Source organism: Amphiura filiformis, chromosome 6 (assembly GCF_039555335.1).
Source record: "Amphiura filiformis chromosome 6, Afil_fr2py, whole genome shotgun sequence".
Classification (NCBI taxonomy): Eukaryota; Metazoa; Echinodermata; class Ophiuroidea; order Amphilepidida; family Amphiuridae; genus Amphiura; species Amphiura filiformis.
In genome coordinates, this window is record NC_092633.1 from 51221962 (window position 1) to 51241561 (window position 19600).

Here is a 19600-nt window from a genome sequence, read left to right on the forward strand (position 1 = left end):
GCCTGACGGACAAGTAGCCCAAGTGTGCGTCAAAGGCACAACGTTGGTATCACTGGGGAGCAGGTCTCATATGTGTAGAAGCAGGGATTGTGAAGGGACTGGAAACGGCTTCCACCCATTGTACCATGTGAGTTGCTGGTTTGCAAATTATCCTCAGTTGAACAAGCATGCATAATACATCATGGTGTAGATCAGGTGTAGATATCAATACATTCGCTACTTGCACGGTTCGCCATTATGCACTATGTGGGGAGAGCCTCGAACTGGCAGCATACATGAATGGGAATTGAACTAGTCATAACGTTCTGTGTAAGGTTACATAATTCTTCCTTTCATGTATGCTGCCAGTTCGAGGCTCTCCCCGCACATAGTGCATAATGGCGGAACTGCAAGTATAATACTGTACAGTGCATACTGTATTATCAGGGGTAGATAGCAACACACACACCCCCCCACACACACTATACCACATTTTTTTTTACCATACACACACTGCTATCAGGTGTAGATACCAATACACACTGTACAGTGCATACTGTGTTATCAGGGGTAGATAGCAATACACACTATACCATGTACGCACTATGCTATCAGGTGAATATACCAATACACACTGTACAGTGTATTATCAGGGGTAGATCGCAATACACACTATACCATACACACTGTGCTATCAGGTGTAGATACCAATACACACTGTACAGTGCATACAATGTTATCAGGGTAGATAGCAACACACACTATACCATACACACTGTGCTATCAGGTGTAGATACCAATACACACTGTACAGTGTATACCATGTTATCAGGGGTAGATAGCAACACACATTATACCATACACACTGTGCTATCATGTGTAGATACCAATACACACTGTACAGTGCGTACTGTGTTATCAGGGGTAGATATAGCAACATACCCCCCACACACATCATAGTGATTACTAAGTGTCTGCCTGAACATAGTTCAGACGAGACAAAAACTGCTGCTACTTGCCTAAAATTGGCTACTTTGCAAAGGTCAGGTCGCGGAAGTAGTTTGATATATTTTCCTTTCAATTTAGCCGATTTATAAAGGTTACGAGTCTCTGAAGCTGTAAATTTCAATTACAAAGGGTTTTGTGACCATTTATTGATTGGTCTGTAACTTCCCATTAACTATCGTAAGTTTTTTAATGCTTTTCCGCCCTATTGGGTGATTTGCATTCTAAATATGGGTAAATCCGCCCAAATATCCAGTATTGGGCGCTTTCTTTGGATGCTTAAAAATTGGCCTACCTGTAGAGCCAATGTGCCGCGCCTTGAAGCTGAAAATTTAAGCAACACTGCATATAACTACAGACAAGCACAAGCCAATGACATTCTGAACAGACTTGATTATTTTCAGTTTTATTGCTACACAATAGTCATGTCACAGTAATATTTTATTCCATTCATGATAATGCATATCACATTAAACTTCAATACATTCATTTCTAAACAATACAAACCATACAAATATATCTAAAAAGTACTGAAATGATATCAAATACTGTATAAGTGGTAATTTTGGTGAGGGTTTTATTTTCGCGAATGGAGTTCCATCCGCGAAATTAACACCTTGCCAATATATGTAATAATGTATTGCAAGTATAGGGCAAGACTAGGCAATCGCGAAAATAACAATTGCAAAAATGTCTCTGTAACTCCAAATCGCGAAAATAACTGTACGCGAAAATTACCACATATACAGTATCTATAATTTTACATTATAATTCAAATCATGCCAAAATATACAAATCAATCAAGTAAATAATAGTCATTGAAAGCTTTTGTTTTTGTTTTGTTATAATTAAAATGAATCCACATTTTCTTTCTGAGAAACACTGGTTTAATTCAATGTTTCAAAAATACAGTGTGCAAAAGAATACTGGTACCCCTGTATGCTCTAACCAAAGACAAAATATCAAAATTAAAACAAGCAGCCAGTACTGTACTCTTTAGCTCTGATTTAAAACCTCATTAGCTGAAATTGGTTGAGAATTAAATGAGGATTTCGTGATCCTAGCATCCTCTATTTATGACATTCTATGTATACCAGAACAAAATTAAAATTTGATGATATTTTTGGTAAACAAATTAATCTGCAAGAAAATTTGGTACATAAACATTATGTAGCCAGCTTTTTCCAGTGGTATAAAAATCTCAACTTTTTTTGAGAAAAGTGGGGGGATGAGGTTGTGGATCACACAATGCCCTTTTAAAGAATGGTGATCTAAAACCCGGGCTAAAACCCAAAGAAGAAACAAATCAAAAGTTGCTGTAATCAATGAAAGCAAAGTGTAATGTGTTTATCAATGGAAAGCATGGTGCTAGTTCTCTTGTTTGAGAATGCTTTGAGTACAAATCAATAGGGCATGCAATGGAGCAAACTGCAACTTTTGAATTTACATCTTCCTTGGGTTTTTGGATCATTGCATCTATTTCAACAAATGAGGTCTATTTAGCTTGAATTAAAATATTCAAACTAAAAGATATAGCTATTGGCTGCTAGTTCCAATTATGACATATATATGTGACACGATCAAGGGAAATGAGTCGGATGTCGCTAATATTGATTTTGAGATATTGGCAAAGAAAGTATTAAAATTCTTTTGTTTTATATTGTTTTCAGCGATTGATAGATTGACGTAACTTTGCAAAGAAAAGTCGTATCAACATGGGGTTTTCAGTTTCTGGAAGCTGTAATTGTCCTCTTTTAGAAACATGTGTAAACCTCATTTTCGACCAGGGTCGACATGTGACTCATTCCCCTTGATCATGTCACATATCAGTCTGTTTAGGATATACAGGGGGTGAACATAACTGGTACCTTAATTGTTTTGCGCACTGTATTACACAATTTGTGGACATGTTCACACCACAATCATTATTTACCCAGGATTGACCCGAGTCAATATGTATTCATCGAGGGCCAGAATTGAATTATTTACCCAGGACCGAGTCAATACATATTCTTCCTGGGCCAGAATTGAATTATTTACCCAGGACCGAGTCAATATATATTCTTCCTGGGCCAGAATTGAATTATTTACCCAGGACCGAGTCAATACATATTCTTCCTGGGCCAGAATTAAATTATTTACCCAGGACCGAGTCAATACATATTCTTCCTGGGCCAGAATTGAACTATTTCCCCAGGACCGAGTCAATACATATTCTTCCTGGGCCAGAATTGAATTATTTGCCCAGGACCGAGTCAATACATATTATTCCTGGGCCAGAATTGAATTATTTGCAAAGGACTGAGTCCATACATATTCATCTTGGGCCAGGGTCGACTTTTGTTCTGTTCACACTGCAGCCACATGTGTGAAGAAAATTGATCCAGAATATTTCGTGCCCTGTACTTTGTGAAGTTATGATGAATCCATAAAAAAATAATAAATATTGAGAATACAAAAATTAATACAGATGGAAGGTTTTTTTCATATTTTGAAATTATAAACATTCAATGTAATGCTTTTGAAAGACAATCTTTGTTTTTGTATTTATCTTGCTTATTTACATTATGGCAAGATGAACACAATCACTATGGACCAAAATGGCCTCATCCCAATGGCATAGTTCAATAATCTCAATTAAACAATCACAGTGCAAAATTTGACTTCAAGTTGCAGAGCATGAGTTTTTGTACCCAAATTTTCAAAGATCATTCAATGAATGTACAAACGAATTGGGGTTAAAGAACTGTACCCTGATAGATGCACATGTTGTGGATCATGGTGAATGCAGATCATGCAATGGTCACTGTACTCAGTTCGCACATGAAGGAGTCGTTTGATCTCAGGCTTTCGCTGGGTCTAATGCAAGTAGAACAGGGAATTTCTGTTCATGCTACGTTCCACCCAGGTCAGACCACAGACAGGGCCTACATTTTGACGAGAATCGATTCTCGTAACGATTCTTATAAGATTCGGTTGCGAGAATCAACTTCTCTCATTGTATCATACAGCAAGTGCAGTGACTATGATGGATTTTGATTCTCGCAAACCAAGATGAAATCTTGGGCCTGACAGGTTGAAAAAGTTGACTTGGGTCGGTTTTTGGACATTCTTTTCTAAACACCCAAGAGTTTTGACCGTAGACTTTGCAAGGAACATGAAAGAGCAAAATAAGCCTAGTTTCATGCTCCACTGCAATTCACTTGGAATTTCTGCTCGAGCTTTGTTTTTTAAAGTCATAGCGGCAAGCAGAAAAAACTGTAGGAAAAATATATACCGCTGTAAATTAAGAACATTGTCCTAATGGCAAAATGCATGCAAATTGTAAAGCTATATGTTGCCTTTAAGGGGTACTACACCCCTATGGTAGATTTGTGTCTATTTTTGCATTTTTTCTTAAAAACTAATAACACACTGGTAACAAAAGTTATGTATATTATTGGGGCAAGGAATCCAATTACTACACTGAAATTTCAGTGACTCAAGACAAGCGGTTCAGTATATATGACAGGAAATGAGGTACATCATAGCGGTACCTTATTTCTTATCATAAATAACGAACCGCTTGTCTTGGCTTACTGAAATTCCAGTGTAGTAATTGTATCCCTTGCCCTATAATATACATAACTTTTGTTACCAGTGTGTTATTAGTTTTTGAGAAAAATGCAAAAATAGACATAAATTTATCGAGGGGTGTAGTACCCCCTTAAAGGGGCATTTTGTGATTTTAGCCTCCTCTTTCTAGGGTATGGTTCAATAGATATCCACAAAAACAACATATTTCCTTGATTCGGAGATTGAATTTGTGAGTTACGCATCACTACATGTATTACAGCGCCCCATAGGCTACTGTGTTAAATAAGACTTATGCTTATGCATACAATTGGGGATGAGGTTGTGCATCACAAAGTGCCCCTTTAAATAGCTAAACGTTTTTGGTAGAATTAAGTACATTGTATAATGTATACCATATATAACAAGTAACAAAACAATTATTGACTTTTATCTTATTGTCACATGAATACAATTTCTATACTATTACGTGCCTTTTGCTAATTCCATCACATTTGAAGATGGCTACAGAACTAACCATCAAACTGAACTTTTCATAGTACTACAAGTTTTGAATATACACATTTGGTCATTGACAATTACGGTAACAATATGTGACACGATCAAGGGAAATGAGTCGGATGTCGCTAATATTGATTTTGAGATATTGGCAAAGAAAGTGTTAAAATCCTTCTGTTTTATAATGTTTCAGCGATTGATAAATGGACGAAACTTCACGAAGAAAAGTCAGATCAACATGGGGTTTTCAGTTTCTGAAAGCTCTAAATGTTCTCTTTAGAAACTTAAATAAAACCCATTTTCGACCTCATTCCCCTTGATCATGTCACATATATTTGTGAATGGTAAAATGACAGTTTTTTATGTTCTTTAGAAACTATGATAAGGCACATTTGAGTTTGGAATTAAATCTAATACTGGATCTTACGTTTTGCAATGTTGCTACGCTGTGTCTGAAACCACCTGAGTTAATCAGGCAACTGTCCCACTGGACTGGTCATGTGATAGACCCCTAGGCATTGTCTTGATGGCCGGGTCTCATGCATGAAATAGGTTACAACAGAGTTTGAAAGATATTTGAAAGTTGTTCACTGGTTTGAATGTTTTTCTTTGTGCATTCCGAGATTCCCGATATGTATGGAATTATAGTGACACAGGCTTCATAGGTTTGACCACTGGTGCCCCTGGTTTCTTACTCTTTGTCTATCAGATGACCAGTCCAGTGGGTCAGTTGTCTGATGAAATCTGGTGGTTCCAGACACAACGAAGCAAAGTTGCAGAAAGTAAATTCCAGTATTAGATATATTTCCAAACTCTGTTTACAACTACTGGATGACTAAGAACATTCCCTTGTATCATAAGGCACATTTGTATACATATCAAACTACCCATTACTAAGACATACATCATGACACATACATGTACTATTTTTGTATAAAGACATTTGTAATGTCCATTTGATTGGGCATGGATGGATTGAGTGTGAAAGTTACGATCATAGACTAATACAGACTACTCGCCAACAGTCAAAGTCTCTTTGCTTTGTATGCTGTGAATTCTCGCATATTCATGAGGCAGGGAGGTAAATAGCAAGTACAATTCTTTTCATCTCGGTGGGCAGCTCCATTGTTGTTGCCCACGCAGTTGAAAAGATCTCAAGTGCCATTTACCTGCCTGTCACAAAGGCTGATCATTCAATCGTGCACGTTCAACAATTACACCAGTGTTGCGTGTCATCGTCTATACGGCATAGCGTGTTGCGTGTCTTCGTATTAAAAATATGCGGTACATGTGCAGCAGATGTGTCTGTTGGGTGATGCTGAGACTTTGACTGTTCCTGGTTAGTCTGTATATCTTTGGTCCATGGTTACAATTGCTATATCTACACCTCTTTTTACAGCTCAAACTAAGCTACCACTTGGGAGCAGCTTTTACTTCACTATTTTACTTTACTATAGATTGCCATGGTTTAGATCAGTGTGATCATATTGCATAGGCCTACAGTGCATTGTACATGCTCAATACTCTCAGTTTTGACTTTGTCTATGGCTTACACAAAAGTGATACTCCAGTAACCAAGAAGAGGTGGTGCAAGGGGATACCCCGGATACTGACCGGCATGATATTTAAGCTTCTTTTGTAATTTTTAGCCCATTTTGACCATTGTTATCAAATTCCCCCCAGCCTTGAAGGTTGCTTTACCCACTCGCCCCCTCTGAAAAGTCCTGGTTACTCCACAGTGCCCACTGAAGTTAAATACTGTAAAAATTACCTCTTGTTCAAAAAGTATTATTTGGTGCAATCACTTTCTGAAAAAGGGAAGAAAATCATTATACACATGTGCTATGTCACCTGATGCCAATGGCTGAAAGATATTGAGGTTGTAACAATAATCAGTTTTACACTGAACTTAACTTTTTGGGAAAACCTTAGAAAACATTTATAAATTTATACATAAAAGTAACTCACATGATGTTCCAGACAGACTATATTTTGGGCTAATCCATTTAAAGTCCCCACTCCCCCTGTAGAAGATGCTAGAAATATCTTACAGGGGGGAGTATGAATTTCAAATGGAATTACCACATTAATTGACTCCTATTTGAAACTCATCCTCCCTCTGGGGAAGATTCAGGTTGAAGCTTTCTTAGAAGGTCAAATGGCAGAACAAAGATGGCAGTAATTACCGTATTGTTTGTAATAAACGCTCCCCCTCTAATAAACGCCCCCTCCAATTTTTCGGTAAAAAATTGACAAAAATGCAAACATTTCCATGACATATCGTGTAGGTAAGCTTAAAACTTGCACCAGTCATGTCATTCACGATCGCTAAATTGAATGGACAAAACCTATTATGACTCAACTCCCATCCATTTCATTGCCTAATTATGGTAGAATTTCACTAATTTCATGCACTTACAGGTGTAATTTCGTTGTATTCCCCACGAAAATATCATTTTCCGTGGGCGCCGCCATCATGTATAGTGTAAATCCCTCCTTTTAATAGGAGCACCATCGGGAAATTGAACATGATTTTTAAGCTTTTTTCACTGACAATTCACTTCCAATAAACGCCCCCCTTTTGGAAAAATGCAACGCCCCCGGGGCGTTTATTACAAACAATATGGTAAGTTTTCTTGCATATTTCTGTGGCTGTGCCTTTTGTTTTATCACTAGCCTAACAACATAAGTTACTGACCTGAAATTTGAATTACTTGCATTGATCTGAAATGGGCTATTCTATTTAAAATCCACACTACCCCTGTGGAACATTGTGGAAATATCTTCCACAGAAGGAGCATGTTTTTCAAATGTAATTGGTCAGACTTCATCATTTTGAAATCCACACTCCCCCTGTGTTATGGCTTTACCTTCATCTTCCACAGCTGGAGCAAGTATTTCAAATGGAAGCTACCCAATCGTCTATTCTATTCAAAACTCATACTCCCTCTGTGGCAGACTTTACCTAAATCTTCCACAGGGGTAGTGTGGATTTTAAATGGAATAGCCCAATGTTTGCCCACCTGACAGGTGGGTACTTCTTCGTATCCATTCATCAACACTGAACTTTAACCTCCACTGGAGGGTATATCCCTACTATACTGCGACTCGTCTCAAGTTGAGAGTAACGCCATGTTGGATTTCGTAGCGGCAGATTCAAATCACCTGTGCTAACCGAATACGCTCGCGTAGAAGGGCAATTTGTCGGTACACTAGTGACACAACCTTGTAAACGAACTGATTTGAGTCTGTCACTACAAAATCCAATGTTACTCTCAACTTGAATCGAGACACGGTATAGTCTCAGTCTCTGCCCTTACTGGCTTGTGCTCCTTCATCAATAAACTAGCCATGATTGACAGCCATACAGTGATATACATGTAAATGCATGTGAGTATGGGCGGGCTGTGGTTTCTCTGGCATGAAAGATGATATCATTCAATTCGCACCTCCGTGGTCACTGCTGCTATACCATTTTTCACCCTGATGTGGCAATGACTTCAACCCGTTGAGGCAACTGTTTCACACACGAATGTATGCTGCGTCTTTAAGCGTGTGTGCATGTAGTACCAGCCAGTGCATTGAGCAAACTCTAGGGATTTGAAGCTACGCTCAATGAAATACGCGCTGGCATCACTGCCACACCAGGGTGATAAATGGTACACTCCTATTGCATCTGTTGTACACTTTGCACTTTAGCTACAAATCTGGATGGTATATCATGGAGACCTCTACACAAGTCACATCCTAATAAGGCTATTCCATTTAAAATCCACATTACCCCTGTGGAAGATTTTGAAATATCTGCCACAGGGGGAGTATGAATTTCAAATGGAATGAACACATTAGGCAGTTCCATTTGAGTTTCATACACCCTCTGAGAAAGTTTCAACATGAATCTTCCACTGAGGGAGGGTGAGTTTCAAATGGGGCACTGCTATTGTGTTCATTCCATTTGAAATTCATACTCCACCTGTGGCATATAATTCCAAAATCTTCCACAGTGGTAATATGGATTTTAAATGGAATAGCCCATTCCACCATCACATAGTTCCATAGCCAATTGGAAACATTTTTATATGAAAATTCATACACCCATCGTTATTTCAAGCTTGTTGCCCGATGGCTTTAGTGATGAAGAAACACTAGCCGGCTGGGACCGAGACTACATCCCTATCCGCTGACCATCAGGCTGGCAGCATGTTTTGCTTAGTGGTATGAAGGAACACTAGCCAGCTGGGAAGTAGACTACATCCCTACCCCCTGACCATCAGACTGGCAGCATGTTTTGCTTAGTGGCATCATAGCGCCAAATATTATAATTCATCATGAGCTTGTGGGAACTCATTCTGTGTAATGGCACCATTCTTATCATGATCCAGATTGTTGTATAGATTGTCTACAGCCCCTTGTAATTCTCCGTCCACCATCCCAGCAGCTTCTAGCCAATCTCTCATCTGACAATATAGAAACAATAAAAGCCACAGAAATGCAATGCAACATTACATGTTAACTTGTAATATAAAAAATAAAGCAATCAATTCGGTTTGGATTCACAATACGATATGCCTCCAGCGGTTGCTGGGGAGAGGCCAAAATACCCAGTGCATCATGGGAAAAAGTCGACATCCAAAGCCAGCGTAATATAAATACCACACAGGAACTAATGTCTTATAATGTTACACGCAAATGCACACTAAAATAACAATTTACAATTATAGTAGCAGACATGAAAATGGCTTTTTTGAAAACTGCCTGAAAAAGTGTGTGAATTTGACCTTTATAAGGGCCCAAAACAGGCTGAAAAAATATAAAAATGCGTAAATTTGGCCAACAAAACTGCCTGAATTCAGGCAAAAGCCAGAAAATTCTCATGCCTGTAGTAGAACCATTTTCTATCTATTGATCACACAGAATCCTTTGTTGAACTCTTTTCAACATTATTATTATCACACTTGCATGAAAATCCAAAGGCGGCTAGAAAGGCGATGTCGACCTTGGGAGGTAAAAAATTGGGACTGGCAAGACCAACCGCTGGCGGCACATCATATTGTGATTTGCGAGAATTGGAATACACCCTGATATTATTTGAATACCTTGCATATACAGAAATACAGACCCTGCTCTTTTTAGCTAAAATCCACTCTATGGATTCATTACCACTTGTTTTACATGGTTTTTACCATCTGTGTACAGAAAATTTGTGTGTCATTCATTGAATTATATGACATTTCTCTTCAACAAATCAAAGGTTTTTTGTGTTTGATTTCTTGTAAAGGTTTCTTTTAACTTATATTGTGCACTTTGTAATAACACAATAGGTTCCAGTCTTTCCACACCTGATGCACAAGCTCCAAAGTTTATTTTATGACATGGAGGCATTTAGGATTTTACCCCTGGTGCCCCACTATACTATTTTTCACCCGACTTGGCAGTGACGTCAGTGCGTATTTCATTGCTTTTGCTCAAAGTGCTGAGTGTACACACGCACATGCTTAACGACACAGCACGCGAATGAATCAGCTGCATTGACGTCACATGAGGGTGAAAAATGATATAGCGATCATCAGCGGTGGTGCAATAATTATGTGTACTCGGTGGTGAATTATAGGGGGAAGGGCAAAGATTTTGGCAGGCCAAAAGGGGGGGGGCAAGCATTTTTGGCAGATTGAAAGGGGGTCAAGCAAATTTTGGCAGGTCAAAGGGGGGCAAGCGATTTTTGGCACAGATATTTTGGGGCAATTCTATATTACACCCTAAAAGGTGTAGGAAAACGTTAGGAACAAATTCAAATATGCAAAATATCCTGCTCACTGAACGAGCATTATATGATTTGACAATTTAAGGTTCAAATTCGGGTTCCTTTTGGCACATCAAAAGTGGGAAGGCAAAGGTTTTTTGGCACGTCAAAAGGGGTGGGGGCAATTTTTTGGTACATCCAAAGAGGGGGGGGAAGCGATTTTTGGCAGACCATTATGAGAATTCACCACCCGGGGGTACACATAATTATTGCACCACCCCTCAGGTATCAAATTTCATTAGCCTTAATATGGGTTATATAATTCACAGGAAGGTAAAAAATAAATATATCTCAAAACAGCTGTGACATGCGATATATAAAAGCAGACAGGCAAATGAGCTAGGCTTTAAAATTCATCATGCTTTGGACCGCCAAATTCCTCGTGTGATATTGTTTGATCACCATCTTGGTCCTGTCCTTCAAATATATTGTCTATGACATCATCAACGGTTTCCTCATCCTTCAAACCTCCTAGACCTTCATTTTTCAGATATGCAAGCATCTGAAAGGAGAACATATAGTGGGTGGGATATGACATGTGTAATGAGTTAGGTAACATGCATGACAGGTCGGGCAATCTAACATCGATCAGGTTACTACATGTACACTGTTACAAAACTTAAGCTTTTTAGTACCTGCAAAAAAAATTGGGGTCAACAATTTATAATTTTGGGCAAAAAATATTTCCGTCGATAGATTCACAGGTTTGGGCGCCGCCATTTTACAGTATATCCTTGCCCCGGGGGCCACAACCCCTAGCTACGCCACTAGACTATATATGACTACAGCTCGCAAAGGATAAATCAAGACAAACACAATCATGCAGATCAGAAACAATATCATGCAATGTTAGATAGAATCTACCATTACTAAACAATGCAACAAAATCATGCCATTTAGGCACTACAATTGTGACAAAATCCAATATTTTTAAGGAAACAATTTATCCTGTCGTTTAATACGCATGATCAAAATATTAGCTGAACGCATATGCGATATTGATAACACTGTACGTGTATAGTATGCGGGATGGTCATATTACATCAACTGACCGACCGTCCGCTGTGCACAATTAACAAGGTAACAAGGATTGTCAACATTGGAATTAATTTGCAAATTATTTTCTTTTACCTCAGTTGTTCCACTCAAAATTAAAAGCAGACATATCTGACAGTAAAAACTAACATCTTAGGGCAAAGAAATGGACGATATGACCTTAATCTTCCACACATAGAATGTGAATTTCAAATGGGGTTACCTGAATGGTCAACTCCGTTCGAAATCTACACCCCCTGTGTGGGAGAGTACGGTCATGACTTCCATAAAGGGTGTCTGTATTTCAACTGGAATAGAGACCAATGGACTTTATATTGTGTTTTATTACACTGGAACCCAGAGAAAATATCTCACACTTCCCACAATGCATTTCTTCCATTTCAATTTTCTGTACTGATTTTCTAACTAGTACAACATGGGTTGATCAGTGGCGTGTCCAGGGGGGATGCTTTAGGGACTGAAGGCCCCCCATACTTAGTTAAAAATCATGTAAAATCAGCCATTTTTTGGCGATTTTAGCCATTAAGCCCCCCGCATAACTCTGAAAGCCCCTCTGAGCTCCCCGCAGGAACAGATCCTAGACAAGCCAGTGTTGATAGTGACAAAAAGTACCTGAATGGGGTCATTATTTCTCAATTCACCCAATGGGAAACACCTCACCCCCTTCAAATTTGTTCAAAATTGGTATACAGGGTGATTTTGGCTGTAAAGCTCAAATTTCAAATTTTAGCTTAATCGGACGTCTGACGGTTTTTTATACCCGCCCATTTTTTGCGATTGGCGAAAAATGGCGCCATCAATATTATGCGACCATATCTCCATAACTGTAAGTCTACTGAGCTGAAATTGGTGTCATTTTTAGCTAATCTTCAAAGAATCCAAATCTGCTATCATTTAGTATGTAGGAGGAAGAGAAAATGTGTGACCTTTTTTTCTGTACTTTGACCTTGAATTTGACCTTGTTGCCCAAGTGACCGCGAGGCGAATTTGCGTTGGAATTATACCCTCATATGTTGTCTACAAAATATCAAAAAATTGGAGGGGTAATATTTTTTGTTTTTTTGCTAGGCTTTCGCAAAGCAAGCATGCAGGTGAAAACATATGTATTTAATGCATGTACATGTACATATAGGCCTATACAATTGGCCTATATTATAATAGTATCATGTGTACAATATACTGAGCCTACATACAAAATTACAGTTTTTCAACCACATGCTTGCTTTATGAAAGCCTAGCAAGAAAACAAAAATATTACCCTCCAATTTTTTGATATTATGTAGACAACATATGGAGGTGTAATTCCAACGCAAATTCGCCTCGCGGTCACGTGAGCAACAAGGTCAAATTCAAGGTCAAAGTACAGAATTTCTCTTCCTCCTACACACTAAATGATAGTAGATTTGGATTCTTTGAGAGATTAGCTAAAAATGACACCAATTTCAGCTCAGTAGGACCTACGGTTACGGAGATATGGTCGCATAATATTGATATGCTGCCATTTTTCGCCTAAATCGCGAAAAATGGGCGGGCATAGTGCTAAAACCAGACGTCCGATTAAGCTAAAATTTGAAATTTGAGCTTTACAGCCAAAATCACCCTGTATACCAATTTTGAACAAATTTGAAGGGGGTGAGGTGTAAAATCATATTTTTTTTGGGTGATTTGAGAAATAATGACCCAATGAACACATCCAAAACAAAATATAAATAGTGTCATTTGAAGTAGCGAGGTGATGCATCATGTTGCAAAGGATTCTGGGAATGGTTAAGACATCTTCTCTGCAATGAACCTACCTCCTCTTTTTGTATGGCATTATCACCATCAGCGTCCATTTCTTTGAACATATTAATTGGTGGTGGACTGTCACGGATAGCTAGTAACTCAAACGCATATGTCAGAATCTCATCATCATGAGGGATCATGGCTCCTACAAAATAACAAAAACAGTTAAGATTCATACTAGGCCTGTTGCGTGTAGACATGTACACTTGTAAACAGACCGGCGGCCGTTTACATGGTTTAAACATTTAGGAAAATCACTAAACAATTTTTTGGCCAAAAAACAAAAAAAAATATCGGAGGTCCAAAACAAGTCAACAGTGCCTGATAACAAAGACTGGAACTCTTATAAAATAATCTGAAATTATTAAATAACATGCACATTAAATTTGAAAATTGCACACCATATTTTTAACAAACCGTGTGCATTTTAATAGTTCTAAAATTGTAGTGAATGGACATCACATTGGCATTGAATATACCATAGGATTATGATCGTCACCATTAATTACAATTTCAAACTATTAAAATGTATCGAGTCTGGTAAACATAATCGTGTGGACTTTTCAAAATTTGTGTGCACTTTTCAAATTTGTGTGTGCAGTTTTATTTAATAATTTTAAATTGTTTTGAGAGGGTTCAGGATCCGTTTAAACATTTAGTGAATTAAAGGAAATCGGCAGCCCTAATTCATGCCTTTTAAGATATAACATACCCAAGTTCAATTAACTAATTACTGATCAATCAATCAATTTTTTATTTGATAAACTAATTCACATTGATAAGGGTATAAAATTGCCATCTTACCTTTTTAAAAACATTTGTTAATTTTAAAAACTTTAACTCAAGATTGATTCTAAAATAGTGTAATGAAATTAAAACCCTGAAGCAAAGCTGTAGCAAAGGGGATGCGGGGGTGCAAAACACCCTCTCAAAATACCAATCCGAATAAAAAGGTACATTTTTTTGCTGTAAAAACATTGAAATTCAGCCCTTCACTGTAGGAAAAATTCACAAAAAGCCCACTTTTTTCAGTAAAAATGTTGAAATTGGCCCTTTTCTGTTAAGAAAATATTCACAAGAGGCCCACTTTTGAGCCTGCCGCACCCCAAATAGATCCTGGTTACAAGCCTGCCCTGAAGTCACATACTCTGTATGAAGCACTACAGACCACAATGGCCTCATCCCAATGGCATAGTTCACTAACCTCAATTAAACACTCATTGTGCAAAATTTGACCTCAAGTTTCAGAGTTTTTGAACCCAAATTTTCAAAGGTCATTCAATGAATGTGCAAATGTATAGAAGTTAAAGAACTGAGCCCTGATAGATGAGCATGTTGTGGATCCTAGTGAAGCACCTACCTGAGCCTTGGTCACCTTTCTGCAGTGGGCCTGGTGGAATAGTCAGACCTCTTTGCTCTCCGATACACATGCCTTTTAAACCAATCTCCCATGCTTTCATCACTCTACCCTCCCCTAGCGTGAAATGGAATGGTCTCTTACGATTGGCACTGAAAAATACAACATTTGAGCCATTCAAAACAGTTGACACATTCACAATATTTGATTCATGCTTATGTACATATTCTGACAGCAGTTTATCTCCCATTTTATATAGCGCCTTTATCAAGATCTCAGAGGGATCAAAGCACTGAAATTTAACTGCTATGGTGAATCATCACAATCAGATAGGCTAGTTGCAGCCAAACCTGGCGCAAACATATCCACACTTAGATTGTAACACCCACCAATTATCTGTGCAGCTCCCCAAATTCCACTGGGTGAAGGAAGTTTTTGATAACCAAACAACTAATCACAGATTTTTGAAAGCAGGAGACAACCGGAGATCCTGGAGAAAACCTGCGAGAGCGAGCATGGAATCGGGATAAGCCAAGTGCACATGAGTCCTTGGGCCGCGTCGGCACTTGAACCCAGGACCTCAGTGGTACAAGGCGAGGGAATAACCGCTACACCAACTCACCCTCCCCAATATCAAGTGCTCCCCAGGTTATAGCAGACAACAAAAAAGTAAGTCATATCTATATACCTCTTGGGATAAAATAATGGGTATGTTAAAACCAGGAAAAAATGTGATTTTTTTTATGTTACACCCTGTATAATTCATACACACCCTGTAATTAAATCAAATTTGATGTTAACATATTCTGTATTCTTTAAAAAGTCAGTTTTTCAAATATGTTTACTTCATGTCAATCGGATGTATAGAATAAAAGTTATGATTGTTTGAATTTATGATTGGTGACTTTTCTCTCAATTTGCAAAGTGTATTTTTCATACCAACTTAATATGACATATGACCTATTAGGTCATAATGTAGGTCATAATGTAGGTCATAATGCCATAATGCCCATAATATTTCTTTGAGACAAACTTTTAAATTAATGTGGCCTCATAGTGCTCAATCAAATTTCCAACCAACCTGTTGTCAAATTCGACACCCGACACAGGCATAATTGCTTGGTATTTCACAACTAATACATCGCCGTCTTCACTCTTCCTATCACACTCCTCTGCATTTTTGAATATCTGTATTTCTATGTCCCCATCTTCTGTTTTCTCGGTCCATCTCTCTGTTTTGTCTCCTCCAAACTCAAACTCCTCCTCCAACTCGCAATATGCCCCTCTTTGTGTTACGCAGAATAGGACAAGAAGACAAACGATCGCAGGGTGTGAGCTGTCAAAATACTTCATCTTGTAATGCTGTAAGTGAAAGAAATAATAAGAAATGAAAATAGAGAATAAAATAAAAAAACATGTTTCATGTCCAGGTTTTTGAAAAAAAGGAGAGAGAGGGGGCTTTTTATTTTCTATCATAAAATTGGCGTAAATACCCATAATTAGAGCTGTTTTAGCATAATTATACAATAATGCCTGGAAAAGGAGGCGGCCTCTTTTTATTTGTTGTTCTGAGAGGTAGCCCCCTCTAATTATCACAAAATTATCAAAAAATAAAAACATAATTGAAGAAACCTCAAAAAAGGAAGCGGGAGGGGATGTGAAACATGTTTTTTTAAAAATAAATTTGGCCTAAAATGTAATTTTATTGTCCTGCAAAATTGAATTACTTTTTTGAGGACATCGATATCCCCATTGTTTTAAATGATCAAAACCATAATGAACATCCAGGGACTGTCTTTCGGAAGTTGCAGGAGTCAAGAGCATTGAATAGCTCTTCTGGAGCCTTCAAGGAGAGCTTTTGAATAAAGCGCTGGAACCATCGTTTAATTTTTGCAATGGAAATTTTATAATAGTCGACCATGTACACGATATTTTGTTCATAAGACCTGTAGTACAAACATGGCCAGGAATGTACGTACCGTAGCAGTAGCACAATCGACAGAATGAAACATGCATTGACCACATTGGCGCTGGTGTAGTAAATTCCAATTGACTTTGTATACCGGTACCTCAGTTGTTCGGCTCAAAATTAAAAGGGAACAAAGCTGACAGTAAAAGGTAACATTTTATGGAAAAATACTTATCTACATCTACATCTACAGGATTTCTGGGTAGACCAATCAAGACTGGTATCGCGCCCAGTGGTGCAGTATCACATCTGGTGCAGTAATAACAAAACACAAATACACGGCCCACCACCATATGTGCATGGCAAAGATAACGGTGATTAAAAAGTGCAGGAAATACAGATTTTTATAGAAATATTACAATGGCTGTGTGCATTGCATGTAATGTATCACTGTGACTGTATATCATAATAATAAATTAGAGTAAGCTTATTATCGAATATAAATAATTAATAATCAGTAATAAATTCCATGATTCTCAGCTCAGACTAGAGCAGAGATCGTTGTGATCACCATGATCACACATTTAAATATGCCATGGGTTTAACTTAAGACTTAACACATAAAAATTCTAAAATACCTGCTCAAAGCTCAGAAAATGAAGTTATCAAGACCACTTTACATTTGATGAATACACAGCTGCTGAGTAAGTACACGTCGCACTATCCTGCAATACAAATACATGTCATGCATGTGCTTCCGCTGAACTTGTTGTTTGTTTGTGTTACCTTTAAACCCGGAAGTAACTGTAGCTTATCGTTGGGTGTTTCCGGTCCCAAATTGGGTGTAAAAAGTCCAAAGTCCACCATACACAAGTGTATAGCATGCCAAACGCTCAAAAACTTGTTTTTTTTTTTTTCAGATGGGCTATCTACCGCTGAAGTGAAGTGAAGTGATTGTGAAGTGAAGTGAAATGAAGTGAAGTGAAGTGAAGTGAAGTGAAGTGAAGTGAAGTGAAGTGAAGTGAAGTGGAGTGAAGTGAAGTGAAGTGAAGTGAAGTGAAGTGAAGCGAAGTGAAAAAATTCTTTGCCCCTCCCCCTTGCACATGCCAAATTTTTGGGATCCCACTTTGCCAACCTTAAATGGTCTAGATACATGTTGCGAGCGCACCGAGCAGGAAAATGTGCATATTTTAGCATTTCCATAAATGTACCATACTGTTTTCCTAAGCCTTTTTAGAGCGTGTTATTTAAAAGGCACCCCATGAATGTGTGCCAAAAATTGCTTGCCCCCCCTTAAATCTTGCCAAAAATTGCTTGGCCCCCCCCCCCTTTCGGCTCGCCAAAAATTTCTCCCCCCACCTAGACTTCTCCGTAGTCCACTTGCCCATTTTGCATACTCTGCCGGCCATTAGGCCTACATTTAAGCATAAAACTCTGATTTATATTGATTTGTGTGCAACTGATAGATTTTCACATCTGTTGTATCTGATCTTTTCAGTCACCGCACTCCCTCTGCTTGTTAGCTTCCCAAGTGGACTACTGACTTTGCCTTGCAGTTAAGATTTTGAACACGGGACTCTCATGGAGAGTTAGGCCAATTTCTGGCCTAACTAAAATTGGCCATGATGTAATGCATCTTTAAATCATTAAATGTATCTGCCTTGTGATTGGTCGCCCATATCTCGCTATTGTTTAAGGGTTTTCCGTCGTCACCCGATTCGACTCGACTATTGCGCCTCTTTTCAACGCGTGCGTACTCCGCGTCGTGCTCGGCGTTGCGTTGCAGACATCGCAGAGAACGATGCGTTTTGTGCGTGTCAATGCCCAGGGCCACAAAATAAAGAAAACAATGTTTGCTGAGCGCAAGAAAAGTGCCCGCTTAAATATAACATGTAGGCCTACAAACCAAATTTTGCCAGCGTGCTTCCACTGATAAAATAACGGACCTGGACCCCTCTCCCAAAGTAGGCTTACGACCATGACGACAGTAGGGTCCAATAGATGGTATGAAGTTATAGGCCTACCCAACAAACACAGAATCAAGTTTTTTTTTAAACATTAGGCCTAAACGAGTGTTGGATAAATTGGATAAATTGGTTAATTCGTTTTAATAATATTTTGGCCTAAATGTTGGGTAACCACTACCGGTATATTATAGGCCTATTATTAAAGGTTATACGTTTGTAGAACGTTTCATAATGAAACGCACCACACGGCAAGTTTATAATCCAACATTTAAATCTTTAAAGCATTTTGTGTTATTGGGTAAAGACCTAGGCCTACTACGTGCACTGAATTCATAATGCATGCGATATAGACAAAACCATCAAAACTATTCAATTTCAAAAAATTGTATCATACATTTACAAAAATAATATCATAGCCTAATATGCCAAACGTTTTTCTACCCAGTGTTTAACTTTGCTTTAATTGAACTGCTATGTGATATGAATCCACCTCGAGATAATTCCGTATAGTTTTTGTGACCAAAAACGTTTTCCTCTCGGTAAACGGCACTAAGCATGCTAAGTAGGCATATGCCTATAATAATTGCAGGCCTATTATAGTCAAACACTTCCGGCAATGGTGTCAAACGCTTCGCTTTAACATGTTTAATAAATCCTCTTTTTGGTCGATC

At 38.3% G+C, this 19600-nt stretch overlaps 1 protein-coding gene across 2 annotated transcripts; it reads right to left on the bottom strand.

Annotated features, from left to right (window-relative positions):
- Nucleotides 1–7735: 7735 nt before the first annotated feature.
- Nucleotides 7736–17719, bottom strand: LOC140155564 (peptidyl-prolyl cis-trans isomerase FKBP14-like). 2 transcript variants are annotated; one of them, XM_072178450.1, is made up of 5 exons: nt 17033–17101; nt 16135–16415; nt 15057–15205; nt 13708–13841; nt 7736–9512 (listed from the first exon to the last, which is right to left on the bottom strand). In XM_072178450.1, the coding sequence occupies exons 1-5, from the start codon at nt 17063–17065 to the stop codon at nt 9372–9374; spliced, it is 738 nt and encodes a 245-aa protein (XP_072034551.1). In that variant the 5' UTR covers nt 17066–17101; the 3' UTR covers nt 7736–9371. The 2 variants fall into 2 exon arrangements, with proteins under 2 accessions (XP_072034551.1, XP_072034552.1); XM_072178451.1 differs by lacking the exons at nt 7736–9512; nt 17033–17101 and adding exons at nt 10994–11357; nt 17601–17719.
- Nucleotides 17720–19600: the final 1881 nt, after the last annotated feature.

Excerpts from the sequence above, each read along its gene's own strand:
- LOC140155564 (XM_072178450.1), bottom strand. The coding sequence starts at position 17,065 with ATGTTTCATTCTGTCGATTGTGCTACTGCTACG. Across the intron at positions 16,416-17,032 it reads TCGATTGTGCTACTGCTACG|CATTACAAGATGAAGTATTT; the intron begins GTACGTACATTC and ends TTTCACTTACAG. Across the intron at positions 13,842-15,056 it reads GAAAGGTGACCAAGGCTCAG|GAGCCATGATCCCTCATGAT; the intron begins GTAGGTGCTTCA and ends GTTATTTTGTAG.